The sequence below is a fragment of the Cetorhinus maximus genome, unplaced genomic scaffold (genome assembly GCF_964194155.1).
Source record: "Cetorhinus maximus unplaced genomic scaffold, sCetMax3.hap1.1 HAP1_SCAFFOLD_769, whole genome shotgun sequence".
In the NCBI taxonomy this organism is placed as follows: Eukaryota; Metazoa; Chordata; class Chondrichthyes; order Lamniformes; family Cetorhinidae; genus Cetorhinus; species Cetorhinus maximus.
Window position 1 is genome coordinate 142,589 of NW_027596711.1, and position 17,315 is coordinate 159,903.

Consider the following 17,315-nt stretch of genomic DNA (forward strand, 5'->3'; position numbering starts at 1 on the left):
TGTTTGATGGGGGCAGTGTAGAGGGAGCTTTACTCTGTATCTAACTCCGTGCTGTACCTGTCCTGGGAGTGTTTGATGGAGATGGTGTAGAGGGAGCTTTACTCTGTATCTAACCCCGTGTTGTACCTGTCCTGGGAGGGTTTGATGGGGACGCTGTAGAGGGAGCTTTATTCTATATATAACCCGATGCTGTACCTGTCTTGGGAGTGTTTGATGGGGACGGTGTAGAGGGAGCTTTACTCTGTATCTAACCCCGTGCTGTACCTGTCCTGGGAGTGTTTGATGGGGACAGTGTAGAGGGAGCTTTACTTTGTATCTAACCCCATGCTGTACCTGTTCTGGGAGTGTTTGACGGGGACGCTGTAGAGGGAGCTTTATCCTGTCTCTAACCCCGTGCTGTACCTGTCCTGGGAGTGTTTGATGGGGACGCTGTAGAGGGAGCTTTACCCTGTATCTAACCCCGTGCTGTACCTGTCCCGGGAGTGTTTGATGGGGACAGTGTAGAGGGAGCTTTACTCTGTATCTAACCCCGTGCTGTACCTGTCCTGGGAGTGTTTGATGGGGACGCTGTAGAGGGAGCTTTACCCTGTATCTAACCCCGTGCTGTACCTGTCCTGGGAGTGTTTGATGGGGACAGTGTAGAGGGAGCTTTACTCTGCATCTAACCCCCTGCTATACATGTCCTGGGAATGTTTAATGGGGACTATGTAGAGGGAGCTTTACTCTGTATCTAACCCTGTGCTGTACCTGTCCTGGGAGTGTTTAATGGGGACGGTGTAGAGGGAGCTTTACTCTGTATCTAACCCCGTGCTGTACCTGTCTTGAGAGTGTTTGATGGGTCAGTGTAGAGGGAGGTTTACTCTGTACCTAAACCTGTGCTGTACCGTCTTGGGAGTGTTTGATGGGGACAGTGTAGTGGGAGCTTTGCTCTGTATCTAACCCCGTCCTGTACATCTCCTGGGAGTGTTTGATGGGGACAGTTTGGAGGTAGGTTTACTCTGTATCTAACCCCGTGCTGTACCTGTCCTGGCAGTGTTTGATGGGGATAGTGTAGAGGGAGCTTCACACTGTATCTAACGCTGTGCTATATCTGTGCTGGGAGTGTTTGATGGGGACGGTGTAGAGGGAGGTTTACTCTGTATCTAACCCCGTGCTGTACCCGTCCTGGGAGTGTTTGATCGAGACAGTGTAGAGCAGCTTTACTCTGTATCTAGCCCCGTGCTCTACCTGTCCTGGGAGTGTTTGATGGGACGGTGTAGAGGGAGCTTTACTCTGTATCTAACCCTGTGCTCTACCTGTCCTGGGAGTGTTTGATGGGGACGGTGTAGAGGGAGCTTTACTCTGTATCTAATCCCGTGCTGTACCTGTCCTGGGAGTGTTTGATGGGGATGGTGTAGAGGGAGCTTTACTCTGTATCTAACCCCGTGCTGTACCTGACCTGGGAGTGTTTGATGGGGACAGTGTAGAGGGAGCTTTACTCTGTATCTAACCCCGTGCTGTACCTGTCCTGGGAGTGTTTGATGGGGACAGTGTAGAGGGAGCTTTACTCTTTATCTAATCCCGTGGTCTACCTGTCCTGGGAGTGTTTGATGGGGGCAGTGTAGAGGGAGCTTTACTCTGTATCTAACTCCGTGCTGTACCTGTCCTGGGAGTGTTTGATGGAGATGGTGTAGAGGGAGCTTTACTCTGTATCTAACCCCGTGTTGTACCTGTCCTGGGAGGGTTTGATGGGGACGCTGTAGAGGGAGCTTTATTCTATATATAACCCGATGCTGTACCTGTCTTGGGAGTGTTTGATGGGGACGGTGTAGAGGGAGCTTTACTCTGTATCTAACCCCGTGCTGTACCTGTCCTGGGAGTGTTTGATGGGGACAGTGTAGAGGGAGCTTTACTTTGTATCTAACCCCATGCTGTACCTGTTCTGGGAGTGTTTGACGGGGACGCTGTAGAGGGAGCTTTATCCTGTCTCTAACCCCGTGCTGTACCTGTCCTGGGAGTGTTTGATGGGGACGCTGTAGAGGGAGCTTTACCCTGTATCTAACCCCGTGCTGTACCTGTCCCGGGAGTGTTTGATGGGGACAGTGTAGAGGGAGCTTTACTCTGTATCTAACCCCGTGCTGTACCTGTCCTGGGAGTGTTTGATGGGGACGCTGTAGAGGGAGCTTTACCCTGTATCTAACCCCGTGCTGTACCTGTCCTGGGAGTGTTTGATGGGGACAGTGTAGAGGGAGCTTTACTCTGCATCTAACCCCCTGCTATACATGTCCTGGGAATGTTTAATGGGGACTATGTAGAGGGAGCTTTACTCTGTATCTAACCCTGTGCTGTACCTGTCCTGGGAGTGTTTAATGGGGACGGTGTAGAGGGAGCTTTACTCTGTATCTAACCCCGTGCTGTACCTGTCTTGAGAGTGTTTGATGGGTCAGTGTAGAGGGAGGTTTACTCTGTACCTAAACCTGTGCTGTACCGTCTTGGGAGTGTTTGATGGGGACAGTGTAGTGGGAGCTTTGCTCTGTATCTAACCCCGTCCTGTACATCTCCTGGGAGTGTTTGATGGGGACAGTTTGGAGGTAGGTTTACTCTGTATCTAACCCCGTGCTGTACCTGTCCTGGCAGTGTTTGATGGGGATAGTGTAGAGGGAGCTTCACACTGTATCTAACGCTGTGCTATATCTGTGCTGGGAGTGTTTGATGGGGACGGTGTAGAGGGAGGTTTACTCTGTATCTAACCCCGTGCTGTACCCGTCCTGGGAGTGTTTGATCGAGACAGTGTAATGGGAGCTTTACTTTGTATCTAACGCTATGCTATACCTGTCCTGGGAATGTTTCATGGGGACAGTGTAGAGAAAGCTTTATTGTGTATCTATCCCTGTGCTGTACCTGTCCTGGGAGTGTTTGATGGGTCAGTGTAGACGGAGGTTTACTCTGTATCTAACCCCATGCTGTAACTGACCTGCTAGTGTTTGATGGGGACAGTGTACAGGGAGCTTTACTTTGTAACAAACCCTGTACTGTACCTGTCCAGGGAGTGTTTGATGGGGACAGTGTAGAGGGAGCTTTACTCTCTATCTAACCCCGTGCTGTACCTGTCCTGGGAGTGTTTGATGGGGACAGTGTAGAGGGAGCTTTACTCTGTATCTAACACCGTGCTGTACCTGTCCTGGGAGTGTTTGATGCGGACAGTGTAGAGGGAGCCTTACTCTGTATCTAACCCCGTGCTGTACCTGTTCTCGGACTGTTTGATGGGGACGGTGTAGAGGGAGCTTTCCTCTGTATCTATCTCTGTGCTGTACCTGTCCTGGGAGTGTTTAATGGTGACGGTTTAGAGGGAGCTTTACTGTGTATCAACCCTCGTGCTGTATCTGTCCTGGGAGTATTTGATGGGGACGGTGTAGAGGGAGCTTTACTCTCTATCTAACGCCATGCTGTACCTGTCCTGGGAGTGTTTGATGGGGACAGTGTATAGGGAGCTTTGCTCTGTATGTAACCCCGTGCTGTACCTGTCCTGCGAGTGTTTGATGGAGACGGTGTAGAGGGAGCTTTACTCTGTATCTCACCCCGTGCTGTACATGTCCCGGGAGTGTTTGATGGAGACGGTGTAGAGGGAGATTTACTATGTATCTAACCCCGTGCTGTACCTGTCCTGGGAGTGTTTGATGGAGACGGTGTAGTGGGAGATTTACTATGTATCTAACCTTGTGCTGTACCTGTCCTGGGAGTGTTTGATGGGGAAGGTGTAGAGGGACCTTTACTCTGTATCTAACCCCATGCTCTACCTATCTTGGGAGTGTTTGACGAGGACAGTGAAGAGGGAACTTTACTCTGTATCTAACCTCGTACTGTACTAGTCCTGGGAGTGTTTGATGGGGACGCTGCAGAGGGAGCTTTACTCTGTATCTAACCTCGTACTGTACCTGTCCTGGGAGTGTTTGATAGGGACGGTGAAGAGTGAGCTTTACTCTGTATCTAACCCCGTGCTGTAACTGACCTGGGAGTGTTTGATGGGGACAGTGTAGAGGGAGCTTTACTCTGTATCTAACCCCGTGCTGTACCTGTCCTGGGAGTGTTTGATGCGGACGGTGTAGAGGGAGCTTTACTCTGTATCTAACCCCGTGCTGTACTTGTCCTGGGAGTGTTTGATGGGGATGGTGTAGAGGGAGCTTTACTCTGTATCTAACCCCGTGCTGTACCTGTCCTGGGAGTGTTTGATGGCGACGGTTTAGAGGGAGCTTTACTGTGTATCTCACCTCGTGCTGTATCTGTCCTGGGAGTATTTGATGGGGACGGTATAGAGGGAGCTTCACTCTGTATCTAACGCCATGCTGTACCTGTCCTGCGAGTGTTTGATGGGGATGGTGTAGAGGGAGCTTTACTCTGTATCTAACCCCGTGCTGTACCTTTCCTGGAGGGTTTGATGGGCACAGTTTGGAAGAAGGTTTACTAGTATCTAACCCCGTGCAGTACCTGTCCTGCGAGTGTTATGATGGGGAGGCTGGAGAAGGAGCTTTATTCTGTATCTAACCTTATGCTGTACCTGTCTTGGGAGTGTTTGATGGGTACGGTGTAGAGGGAGCTTTACTCTGTATCTAACTCCGTACTGTACCTGTCCTGGGAGTGCTTGATGGGGACAGTGTAGTCGGAGCTTTATTCTGAATCTAACCCCGTGCTGTACCTGTCCTGGGAGTGTTTGATGGGTACGGTGTAGAGGGAGCTTTACTCTGTATCTAACTCCGTACTGTACCTGTCCTGGGAGTGCTTGATGGGGACAGTGTAGTCGGAGCTTTATTCTGTATCTAACCCCGTGCTGTACCTGTCCTGGGAGTGTTTGATGGGGACAATGCAGAGGGAGCTTTACTCTGTATCTAACACTGTGCTGTACCTGTCCTGGGAGTGTTTGATGGGGATGGTGTAGAGGGAGCTTTACTCTGTATCTAACCTTGTGCTGTACCTGTCCTGGGAGTGTTTGATGGGGACAGTGTAGAGGGAGCTTTACTCTGTAACTAAACCCGTACTCTACCTGTCCTGGGAGTGTTTCATGTGGACTATGTAGAGTGAGCTTTACTCTGTATCTAACCCGGGCCTGTACCTGTCTTGAGAGTGTTTGATGGGGACGGTGTAGAGGAAGGTTTACTCTGTATCTTAACCCGTGCTTTACCTGTCCTGCGAGTGTTTGATGGGGATGGTGTAGAGGGAGCTTTACTCTGTATCTAACCCCGTGCTGTTCCTGTCCTGGGAGTGTTTGATGGGACGGTGTAGAGGGAGTTTTACTCTGTAACTAAACCCGTACTCTACCTGTCCTGGGAGTGTTTCATGTGGACTATGTAGAGTGAGCTTTACTCTGTATCTAACCCCATGCTGTAATTGTCCTGGGAGTGTTTGATGGGGACGGTGTGGAGGGAGCATTACTCTGTATCTAACCCTGTGCTGTACCTGTCCTGGGAGTGTTTGATGGGGACGGTGTGGAGGGAGATTTACTCTGTATCTAACCCCGTGCTGTACCTGTCCTTGGAGGGTATGATGGGGACAGTGTAGAGGGAGCTTTACTCTGTATCTAACCCCGTGCTGTACCTGTCTTGGGAGTGTTTGATGGGTGTGGTGTAGAGGGAGCTTTACCCTGTATCTAGCCCCGTGCTGTACCTGTCCTGGTAGTGTTTGATTGAGACAGTTTGGAGGAAGTTTTACTCTGTATATAACGCCAGGCTGTACCTTTCCTGGGAGTGTTTGATGGGGACTGTGTAGAGGTAGCTTTGCTCTGTAACCCCGTGCTGTACCTGTCCTGGGAGTGTTTGATGGGGATGGCGTAGAGGGACCTTTCCTGTGTATCTACCCCCATCCGGTACCTGTCCCGGGAGTGTTTGATGGAGACGGTGTAGAGGGAGATTTACTGTGTATCTAACCTTGTGCTGTACCTGTCCTGGGAGTATTTGATGGGGACGGTATAGAGGGAGCTTTGCTCTGTATGTAACCCCGTGCTGTACCTGTCCTGCGAGTGTTTGATGGGGTTGGTGTAGAGGGAGCTTTACTCTGTATCTAACCCCGTGCTGTAATTGTCCTGGGAGTGTTTGATGGGGACAGTGTAGAGGGAGCATTACTCTGTATCTAACCCCGTGCTGTACCTGTCCTGGGAGGGTTCGATGGGCACAGTTTGGGGGAAGGTTTACTCTTTATCTAACCCTGTGCTGTACCTGTCCTGGGAGTGTTTGGAGGGGATGGTGTAGAGGGAGCTTTACTCTGTATCTAACCTCGTACTGTACCTGTCCTGGTAGTGTTTAACGTGGACTATGTAGAGTGAGCTTTACTCTGTATCTAACCCCGTGCTGTACGTGTCCTCATACTGTTTGATGGGGACGGTGCAGAGGGAGCTTTCCTTTGTATCTATCCCTGTGCTGTACCTGTCCTGGGAGTGTACGATGGGGACAGTGTAGAGGGAGCTTTACTCTGTATCTAACGCCATGCTGTACCTGTCCTGCGAGTGATCGATGGGGACGGTGTAGAGGGAGCTTTACTCTGTATCTAACCCTGTGCTGTACCTGTCCTGGGAGTGTTTGATGGGGACGGTGTAGAGGGAGCATTACTCTGTATCTAACCTCGTGCTATACCTGTCCTGGGAGGGTTTAATGGGCACAGTTTGCAGGAAAGTTTACTAAGTATCTAACCCCGTGCTGTACCTGTCCTGCGAGTGTTTGATGGGGACAGTGTAGAGGGAGCTTTACTCTGTATCTAACCCCGTGCTGTACCTGTCCTGCGAGTGTTTGATGGGGACAGTGTAGAGGGAGCTTTATTCTGTATCTAACCCTATGCTGTACCTGTCCTCGGAGTGTTTAATGGGGACAATGCAGAGAGAGCATTACTCTGTATCTAACCCCGTGCAGTACCTGTCCTGGGAGTGTTTGATGGAGACAGTGCAGAGCGAGCTTTACTCTGTATCTAACCCTGTGCTGTACCTGTGCTGTGAGTGTTTGATGGTGGCAGGGTAATGGGAGCTTTACTCTGTATCTAACCCCGTGCAGTACCTGCCCTGGGAGTGTTTGAAGGGGACAGTGTAGAGGGAGCTTTGCTCTGTATCTAACCCCGTGCTGTACCTGCCCTGGAGTGTTTGATGGGGACGGTGTAGAGGGAGCTTTACTCTGTATCTAACCCCGTGCTGTACCTGTCCTGGGAGTGTTTGATGGGGATGGTGTAGAGGGAGCTTTACTCTGTATCTAACCCCGTGCTGTAATTGTCCTGGGTGTGTTTGGTGGGGACAGTGTAGAGGGACCTTTCCTGTGTATCTAACCCCGTGCTGTACCTGTCCTGGGAGTGTTTGGAGGGGATGGTGTAGAGGGAGCTTTATTCTGTATCTAACCTCGTACTGTACCTGTCCCGGGAGTGTTTGATGGGGACAGTGTAGAGGGAGGTTTACTCTGTATCCAACCCCGTGCTGTACCTGTCCTTGGAGTGTTTAAGGTGGACTATGTAGAGTGAGCTTTACTCTGTATCTATCCCCGTGCTGTACCTGTCTTGAGAGTGTTTGATGGGGACAGTGTAGAGGGAACTTTACTCTGTATCTAACCTCGTACTGTACCAATCCTGGGAGTGTTTGATGGGGACGCTGTAGAGGGAGCTTTACTCTGTATCTAACCCCGTGCTGTACGTGTCCTCGGACTGATTGATGGGGACGGTGCAGAGGGAGCTTTCCTTTGTATCTATCCCTGTGCTGTACCTGTCCTGGGAGTGTTTGATGGCGACGGTTTTGAGGGAACTTTACTGTGTATCTTACCTCTTGCTGTAGCTGTCCTGGGTGTATTTGATGGGGATGGTATAGAGGGAGCTTTACTCTGTATCTAACGCCATGCTGTACCTGTCCTGGGAGTGTTCGATGGGGACAGTGTAGAGGGAGCTTTACTCTGTATCTAACCCCGTGCTGTACCTGTCCTTGGAGTGTTTGATGGGGATGGTGCAGAGGGAGCTTTACTCTGTATCTAACTCCGTACTGTACCTGTCCTGGGAGTATTTGATGGGGACGGTGTAGAGGGAGCTCTACCCTGTATGTCACCTCGTACGGTACCTGTCCTGGGAGTGTTTGATGGGGACGGTGTAGAGGGAGCTTTACTCTGTATCTAACGCCGTGCTGTACCTGTCCTGGGAGTGTGTGATGCGGACAGTTTAGAGGGAGCTTTACTCTGTATCTAACCCCGTGCTGTACCTTTCCTGGGAGTGTTTGATGGGGACAGTGTAGAGGGAGCTTTACTCTGTATCTAACCTCGTACTGTACCTGTCCTGGGAGTGTTTGATAGGGACGGTGTAGAGTGAGCTTTACTCTGTATCTAACCCCGTGCTGTAACTGACCTGGGAGTGTTTGATGGGGACGGTGTGGAGGGAGCTTTACTCTGTATCTAACCCCGTGCTGTACCTGTCCTGGGAGTGTTTGATGGGGATGGTGTAGAGGGACCTTTACTCTGTATCGAACCCCGTGCTGTAATTGTCCTGGGTGTGTTTGGTGGGGACAGTGTAGAGGGACCTTTACTCTGTATCTAACCCCGTGCTGTACCAATCCTGGGAGTGTTTGATGGGGACGCTGTAGAGGGAGCTTTACTCTGTATCTAACCTCGTACTGTACCTGTCCTGGTAGTGTTTAACGTGGACTATGTAGAGTGAGCTTTGCTCTGTATCTAACCCCGTGCTGTTCCTGTCCTGGGAGTGTTTGATGGGGACAGTGTAGAGGGAGCTTTACTCTGTATCTAACCCCGTGCTGTTCCTGTCTTGAGAGTGTTTGATGGGGACAGTGTAGAGGGAACTTTACTCTGTATCTAACCTCGTACTGTACCAATCCTGGGAGTGTTTGATGGGGACGCTGTAGAGGGAGCTTTACTGTGTATCTAACCTCGTACTGTACCTGTCCTGGGAGTGTTTGATAGGGACGGTGCAGAATGAGCTTTATTCTGTATCTAACCCCGTGCTGTAACTGACCTGCGAGTGTTTGATGCGGACGGTGTAGAGGGAGGTTTACTCTGTATCTATCCCTGTGCTGTACCTGTCCTGGGAGTGTTTGATGGCGACGGTTTAGAGGGAACTTTACTGTGTATCTAACCTCGTGCTGTATCTGTCCTGGGAGTATTTGATGGGGACGGTATAGAGGGAGCTTTACTCTGTATCTAACCCCATGCTGTACCTGTCCTGGGAGTGTACGATGGGGACAGTGTAGAGGGAGCTTTACTCTGTAACTAACGCCATGCTGTACCTGTCCGGCGAGTGATCGATGGGGACAGTGTAGAGGGAGCTTTACTCTGTATCTAACCCTGTGCTGTACCTGTCCTGGGAGTGTTTGATGGGGACGGTGTAGAGGGAGCATTACTCTGTATCTAACCTCGTGCTGTACCTTTCCTGGGAGGGTTTAATGGGCACAGTTTGCAGGAAAGTTTACTAAGTATCTAACCCCGTGCTGTACCTGTCCTGGGAGTGTTTGATGGGGATGCTGTGGATGGAGTTTTATTCTGTATCTAACCCTATGCTGTACCTGTCCTCGGATTGTTTGATGGGGACAATGTAGAGAGAGCATTACTCTGTATCTAACCCCGTGCAGTACCTGTCCTGGGAGTGTTTGATGGGGACAGTGCAGAGCGAGCTTTACTCTGTATCTAACCCCGTGCTGTACCTGTCCTGAGAGTGTTTGATGGGGACAGTGTAGAGGGAGCTTTGCTCTGTATGTAACCCCGTGCTGTACCTGTCCTGGGAGTGTTTGATGGGGATGGTGTAGAGGGTGCTTTACTCTGTATCTAACCCCATGCTGTAATTGTCCTGGGAGTATTTGATGGGGACGGTGTAAAGGGAGCATTACTCTGTATCTAACCCCGTGCTGTACCTGTCCTGGGAGTGTTTGATGGGGATGGTGTAGAGGGAGCTTTACTCTGTATCTAACCCCGTGCTGTAATTGTCCTGGGAGTATTTGATGGGGACGGTGTAGAGGGAGCTTTACTTTGTATCTGACCTCGTGCTGTACCTGTCCTGGGAATGTTTGATGGGGATGGTGTAGAGGGAGCTTTACTCTGTATCTAACCTCGTACTCTACCCGTCCTGGGAGTGTTTCATGCGGACTATGTAGAGTGAGCTTTACTCTGTATCTAACCCGGGGCTGTACCTGTCTTGAGAGTGTTTGATGGGGACAGTGTAGAGGGAGCTTTTCTCTGTATCTAACCCCGTGCTGTACCTGTCCTGGGAGTGTTTGATGGGGACGGTGTAGAGAGAGCTTTACTCTGTATCTAACCCCGTGCTGTACCTGTCCTGGGAGTGTTTGATGGGGACGGTGTAGAGGGAGCTGTACTGTGTATCTAACCCCATGCTGTACCTGTCCTGGGAGTGTTTGATGGGGACAGTGTAGAGGAAGCTTTACTCTGTATCTAACCCCGTACTGTACCTGTCCTGGGAATGTTTAATGGGGTCTATGTAGAGGGAGCTTTACTCTGTATCTAACCGTGTGCTGTACCTGTCTTGAAAGTGTTTGATGGGGCGAGTGTACAGGGAGATTTACTCTGTATCTAACTCCGTGCTGTACCTGTCCTGTGAGTGTTTGATGGGGACAGTGTAGAGAGAGCTTTACTCTGTATCTAACCCGTGCAGTACCTTTCCTGGGAGTATTTGATAGGGAATGTGTAGAGGGAGCTTTACTCTGTATTTAACCCCGTGCTGTACCTGTCCTGGGAGTGTTTGATTGGGACGGTGTAGAGGGAGCTTTACTCTGTATCTAACCCCGTGCTGTACCTGTCCTGGGAGTGTTTGAAGGGGACGGTGTAGAGGGAGCTTCACTCTCTATCTAAGCCCGTGCTCTATCTGTCCTGGGAGTGTTTGATGGGGACAGTGTAGAGGGAGCTTTACTCTCTATCTAACCCCGTGCTGTACCTGTCCTGGGAGTGTTTGATGGGGACGGTGTAGAGGGAGCTTTACTCTGTATCTAACCCCGTGCTGTACCTGTTCTGGGAATGTTTGATGGGGTCGGTGTAGAGAGAACTTTACTCTGTATTTAACCCCGTGCTGTACCTGCCCTGGGAGTGTTTGATGGGGATGGTGTAGAGGGAGCTTTACTCTGTATCTAACCCCGTGCTGTACCTGTCCTGGATTTATTTGATGGGCACAGTGTCGAGGGAGCTTTACTCTGTATCTAACCCCGTGCTGTACCTGTCCTGGGAGTGTTTGATGGGGACAGTGTAGAGGGAGCTTTACTCTGTATCTAACCCCGTGCTGTACCTGTCCTGGGAGTGTTTGATGGGGACGGTGTAGAGGGAGCTTTACTCTGTATCTAACCCCGTGCTGTACCTGTCTCCCCCCCGGGGCACAGATACTAAGAGGACGGGAAATATCAGTAACAAGTCGTCAATCCGCTCTCCGCTTCTCTCACAAACAAGGACCCAGGCCACGGTGTGTAGGAAACAAAAGCTGATTTATTGATCTAGAACATTGAAATCCAGGCTGGGGTTGACTTGGGTTTGGACTCCCCACCCCCCAGAGGTCTCCTTTGGGCCGATATCAAGACGGTTCCAGTCCCGGATGTGATGGGAGGCAGCGCTGGGGGAACAGGACGGAGTTGCCATCGGTGCAACGCGGAGACTCTGCCTGGCGAGAGCCGCCGGTGGGGGGTGGGGGTGCGCCCGGGAATCCCTTCCCCCGAGCGCCGGAGGCAGAGGTACCCAACGGCCACGCCGACGCAGGTGGTCTTCTCGGGGGAGGGTTTGGGCAAGGGCGCCGCGCCGCACGGACCCGCCGGACGGTTTACCCTCGGAGCTGCCGGATCAGAGTGCGGTTGGGGTTGGGCACACCGTTTCCTGACCCCTTTCGGTCTTGGTCTGAGGCTGGGAGGGACTCGAGGAGGGGGTTTGACCTGCGTCCGGTCTCTGGTGGGTGGACCTCGGAGGAAGGGCGCGGTGTAGCGCGGCGCACCCTGCTGGTTGCGTTGGGAAGAGCGGGAGGCGATCTCGCCAAAACCCGACAGGGTGGCGAAGATTGGACAGGGAGGGTGGGTGGGAGGCTGAGGGATTGTTCCCCGTTGGTTTGGTGGTGGGGGGGGGGGGGGATCGAAAACACGAGGGAGGAGGGAGGGAGGGAGGAGGAGGGGTAGGGACACAGTCTGAGGGTGAGGGGGTGGCCATTTTGGACGGAGGCGAGCAGAAGTCTCTCCGCTCGGAGGGTGGCGAATCTTTGGGGCTTCTCTACCCCGGAGGGTTGTGGGTGCTCCATCGTTAAGAGTCGATTTAAGGCTCGGGGGGGACGGATCGGGTTTCCCGGTCCCTCGGGGCGCTGAGGGAGACGGGGAGCGGAAGCCCCCCCCACCCAAGTCCAGCTTGTGTCGAATGGCGGAGCAAGGCCCAAGGGGCCCGAGTGGTCTTCTCCTGCTCCTGCTTCTTCTGTTCCTTTGGCAGAGCGGCTGGCGCTTTGAAGGGTTTGGTTAGGGGGGGGGGTGGACGGGTGGACGAGCCGCTCCGAAGTCCCCCCGCGAGGCTCCCTCCGACGACTCAGCTTCCTGACTCCTTCCCTCGCTGCGTTCAGGGCCTCCCCCGAGCGAGCCTTGGCCGTTTTGACCGGTCGCCTAAGCCGGTGAGTTTGGTGGGGTGGGGAACGTTTGGCTTCTTCATGGATGCTTTGAAGGCCATCCCTACGGCCCTTCCGCCCTCCTCCCGGGGAGTCTCCTGCCCGGGACCGGGTTCCGGGCGGGACTCTGGAGTCAGGCGTTTTTAAAAAAAAATTCATTCACGGGGACGTGGGGGGTTCTCGCTGGGGCCGGGCTCAGCATTTATTGTCCGTTCCTCATCGCCCCCTTGAGAAGGTGGTGGGTGAGCTGCCTTCTTGAACCGCTGCAGTCCCCTGTGGTGTAGGTACACCCACAGCGCTGTTAGGGAGGGAGTTCCAGGATTTTGTCCCTGTGGTGTAGGTACACCCACAGTGCTGTTAGGGAGGGAGTTCCAGGATTTTGTCCCCTGTGTGGTGTAGGTACACCCACGGCGCTGTTAGGGAGGGAGTTCCAGGATTTTGTCCCTGTGGTGTAGGTACACCCACGGCGCTGTTAGGGAGGGAGTTCCAGGATTTTGTCCCCTGTGTGGTGTAGGTACACCCACAGCGCTGTTAGGGAGGGAGTTCCAGGATTTTGTCCCTGTGGTGTAGGTACACCCACGGCGCTGTTAGGGAGGGAATTCCAGGATTTTGTTCCCTGTGGTGTAGGTACACCCACGGCGCTGTTAGGGAGGGAGTTACAGGATTTTGTCCCTGTGGTGTAGGTACACCCATGTCGCTGTTAGGGAGGGAGTTCCAGGATTTTGACCCAGCGACAGTGAAGGAACGGCCGATATATTTCCAAGTCGGGATGGTGAGGGGCTCGGAGGGGGAACTTCCAGGTGGAGGGTGTTCCCCATGTGTCTGCTGCCCTTGTCCTACTAGATGGTAGCGGTCGTGGGTTTGGAAGGTGCTGTCGAAGGAGCCTTGGTGAGTTGCTGCAGTGCATCTTGTAGATGGTACACACGCTGCTGCTACTGTGCGTCGGTGGGTGGAGGGAGTGAACGTTTGTGGATGGGGTGCCGATCAAGCTGGGGGGGGTGCTTTGTCCTGGACGGTGTCGAGCTTCTCGAGTGTTGTGGGAGCTGCAACTCATCCAGGCAAAGTGGGGAGTGTCCCATCACACTCCTGACTTGTGCCTTGTAGATGGTGGACAGGCTTTGGTGGGGGGGGGTAGTCAGAAGGTGAGTGACTCTCCACAGGATTCCCAGCCTCTGACCTGCTCTTGTAGCCACAGTATTTATATGGCTGGGTCACCAGTTCAGTTTCTGGTCAATGGTAACCCCCAGGATGTTGATAGCGGGGGAGGATTCAGCGATGGTAATGCCATTGAACGTCATGGGGAGGCGATGGTTGGATTCTCTGTGGTTGGAGATGGTCCTCGCCTGTTGGCACTTGCATGGGCGCGAATGTTTACTGGTCAGCCCAAGGCCAGGATATTGTCCAGGGTCTCGCCGCATTCGGACACGTCCTGCCCAGCGGGGCTGCTTCTGAGCGACTCCCGGTGCCGGGCACGTTGGCTTTGGCAGATGACGGCACTGCCGCTTGGCCCACCTCACCTCGCACCTTGGGTTCGGAGGAGCTGACGAGAAGCCCTTCGGTGGCACGGGGTCCGATCGCTTTCAGCACCCCCCACCCCCCTCTCCCTCCCCGCAAGTGCCCCCTCGGGAGGGAGTTCACGCTCTGTCATCCAAGCAACGGCCAGGAGGAAGGGTGAGGGACTCGGGAGTCAGGGAGGGGGTGGTGGTGGGCGGGGGGGAGTGGGGAACGGGGGAAGGGCACCGGTGGGGGGGAGGGGGGGGAGGTTTTCAATCCCTGGCCGCGGGCTCCTTCAGGGGCCCCGGCCGCACTCGGGGCGGGCGTAGCGCGGCGCCCCGCGCGTGGACCCGCCGGTGGGCCTGGAGGTTGGACAGGTAGGTGAAGCCCTTGCCGCAGGCCGGGCAGGTGAAGGGCCGCTCGCCGGTGTGGACCCGCCGGTGGCCCAGCAGGCTGGAGGAGTAGGTGAAGCCCTTGCCGCACTCGGGGCAGGTGAAGGGCCGCTCGCCGGTGTGGACCCGCTGGTGGGTGCGCAGGCTGAAGGACTGGGTGAAGCGCTTGCCGCAGACGGCACAGGGGTAGGGCCGCTCGCCGGTGTGGACCCGCTGGTGGGTGCGCAGGCTGAAGGCGTGGGCGAAGCGCTTGCCGCAGGCGGCGCAGGCGAAGGGCCGCTCGCCGGTGTGGACCCGCTGGTGGGTCAGCAGCCCCCCGGCGCTGACGAAGCGCTTGCGGCACAGGGGGCAGGCGAAGGGCCGCTCCCCGGTGTGGACCCGCTGGTGCTTCATCAGGCACTGGGCGCTCTTGAAGCGCTTGCCGCACTCGGCGCAGCCGAAGGGCCTCTCCTCGCTGTGGACCCGCCGGTGGGACCAGAGGGCGGAGGACTGGGCGAAGCCCTTGCCACACACCGGGCAGGTGAAGGGCCGCTCGCCGGTGTGGGAGCGCCGGTGGGCCTCCAGCACCGAGGGGTGGAGGTAGCCCTTGCCGCAGTCCTCGCAGGCGTAGAGCCGCTCCTTGTCGTGGGTGCGCCGGTGCGTGTTGAGCTTGGCCAGGTAGATGAAGCCCTTGCCGCAGTCCTCGCACTCGTGCCAGGTGCCGCCCGCGTGGCTGCTCTTGTGCCGGGACAGCGAGGAGGTGTAGGCGAACCGCTTGCCGCACACGTCGCACTGGAACCGGCTCTCCCCGGGGCCGTGGCGGCTGCCCTTCCCTCCCGTCGGCGGAGGCCGGCCGGGCTCTGGCCCCGGCGTCACGGGCGTCTCTGGAGGCGACGGTGGGTCTGGGATTCCCGCCCCGAACTGGAGCATCTCCTCGCGCTCTGTAAAACGAGTTGAGAAAGGGTTAGGAGGGGAGGGAGCCAGGCAAACAAGTCGCGCGGCGAGATGCGGTTGGACGGCACTTGCCAAGCGATCCCGAGTGCGCCGAGAACGAACTCTCTTTTTGGAGTCAACCAATTCGACAAAGTAAAGGGGACAAAATAAACACAGCCCCCTAAATTAGGGAACTCCGAAACCAAAGACAAAATTTCAAGGAAACTGACAGACATCGAATCGAAATGCGATTAAAGGTGTCGATAAAGCACCCCCGTCCCCCCCCACCGCGGGTGCCCACTGGGCACCGGAAGGCGCTAAGTATTAGGCGAACGACCGGTTGAAGGTTATCAGTCGGATTCGCAACATGCCTCGCTCACGCGCGCCAGGGACGCAGAGACCTGTCCTCTGCAGGCCAAAGGAACATGTCCAGGCATGGCGCCTTTTTTTTTTTGGGAATTAACCATTCTCCACGGCAACGCCACGACCAATCAGAGTCGACCTGCCAACCGATTGCCCGCCTTTTCGCACGCGGTATAATCTGTTGCTCCTTTTGACATTCTTGCATCTGTCCTGATGTGGTGCGGGATGAGAAACTTTGCCACCGTTTTGCCTTCCTCAGCAAGACTCGAGTTCTGTACCACCGAGGAACAACTCAAATACAATAAACGGGCTTTCTAAAGGCATGTTAGCAGGAACAGGAATGTCCGGGGAGGGGCAAACTGTGCTGGCGTCTATACTGCCTCATCCCAGCCTTCCACGTTATCTTTCCAATCCCCCTTCTCCCTCCTATATCCGACTAGGTCCATTTTAAATGCTCCTTCTCTTACATCCCCCATTTGGATTTATCAGTAACTATCTGGATTCTCCACATAGTGTAAAAGTTCCCTCTGCATTTACCCTGTCCAACGCATTCATCATTTTAAAGACCCCCCCCCTATCAGCTCTGCTCCTTTCCAAGGGAAAATGTTCCAAATTCCTTGCTCTTTCCTGGCAGGTGTACCCAGGCGAGGTTCCGGCACCATCCCACCAATCTTTTCTTTTCCCACTTTCTGTACCGGAACTGTACACGGTGCTCCCGGTGCGATACGGAGACCGGAACTGTACACGGTGCTCCCGGTGCGATACGGAGACCGGAACTGTACACGGTGCTCCCGGTGCGATACGGAGACCAGAACTGTACATGGTGCTCCCAGTGCGATACGGAGACCGGAACTGTACATGGTGCTCCCGGTGCGATACGGAGACCGGAACTGTACATGGTGCTCCCGGTGCGATACGGAGACCGGAACTGTACATGGTGCTCCCGGTGTGATACAGAGACCGGAACTCTACGGAGACTGGAACTATACACGGTGCTCCCAGTGTGATATGGAGACCGGAACTGTACACGGTGCTCCCAGTGCGATACGGAGACCGGAACTGTACACGATACTCCCAGTGTGATACGGAGAGCGAAACTGTACACGGTGCTCCCAGTGCGATACGGAGACCGGAACTGCACACGGTGCTCCCAGTGCCGTACGGAGACCGGAACTGTACACGGTGCTCCCAGTGTGATACGGAGCCCAGAACTGTACACGGTGCTCCCAGTGCGATACGGAGACCGGAACTGTACACGGTGCTCCCAGTGTGATACGGAGCCCAGAACTGTACACGGTGCTCCCAGTGCGATACGGAGACCGGAACTGTACACGGTGCTCCCAGTGTGATACGGAGCCCAGAACTGTACACGGTGCTCCCAGTGCGATACGGAGACTGGAACTCTACGGAGACTGGAACTGTACATGGTGCTCCCGGTGTGATACGGAGAGCGAAACTGTACACGGTGCTCCCAGTGCGATACGGAGACCGGAACTGTACACGGTGCTCCCAGTGCGATACGGAGACTGGAACTCTACGGAGACTGGAACTGTACATGGTACTCCCGGTGTGATACGGAGAGCGAAACTGTACACG

General features: G+C 54.2%; 1 protein-coding gene across 1 annotated transcript; it reads right to left on the reverse strand.

Moving 5' to 3' along the window:
- Positions 1-14,319: 14,319 nt before the first annotated feature.
- LOC144674722 (uncharacterized) lies at positions 14,320-15,361 on the reverse strand. The gene has a single exon (XM_078535943.1). It carries the CDS (start codon positions 15,351-15,353, stop codon positions 14,325-14,327), a length of 1,029 nt encoding a protein of 342 aa, XP_078392069.1. The 5' UTR covers positions 15,354-15,361; the 3' UTR covers positions 14,320-14,324.
- Between the last annotated feature and the right edge of the window lie 1,954 nt (positions 15,362-17,315).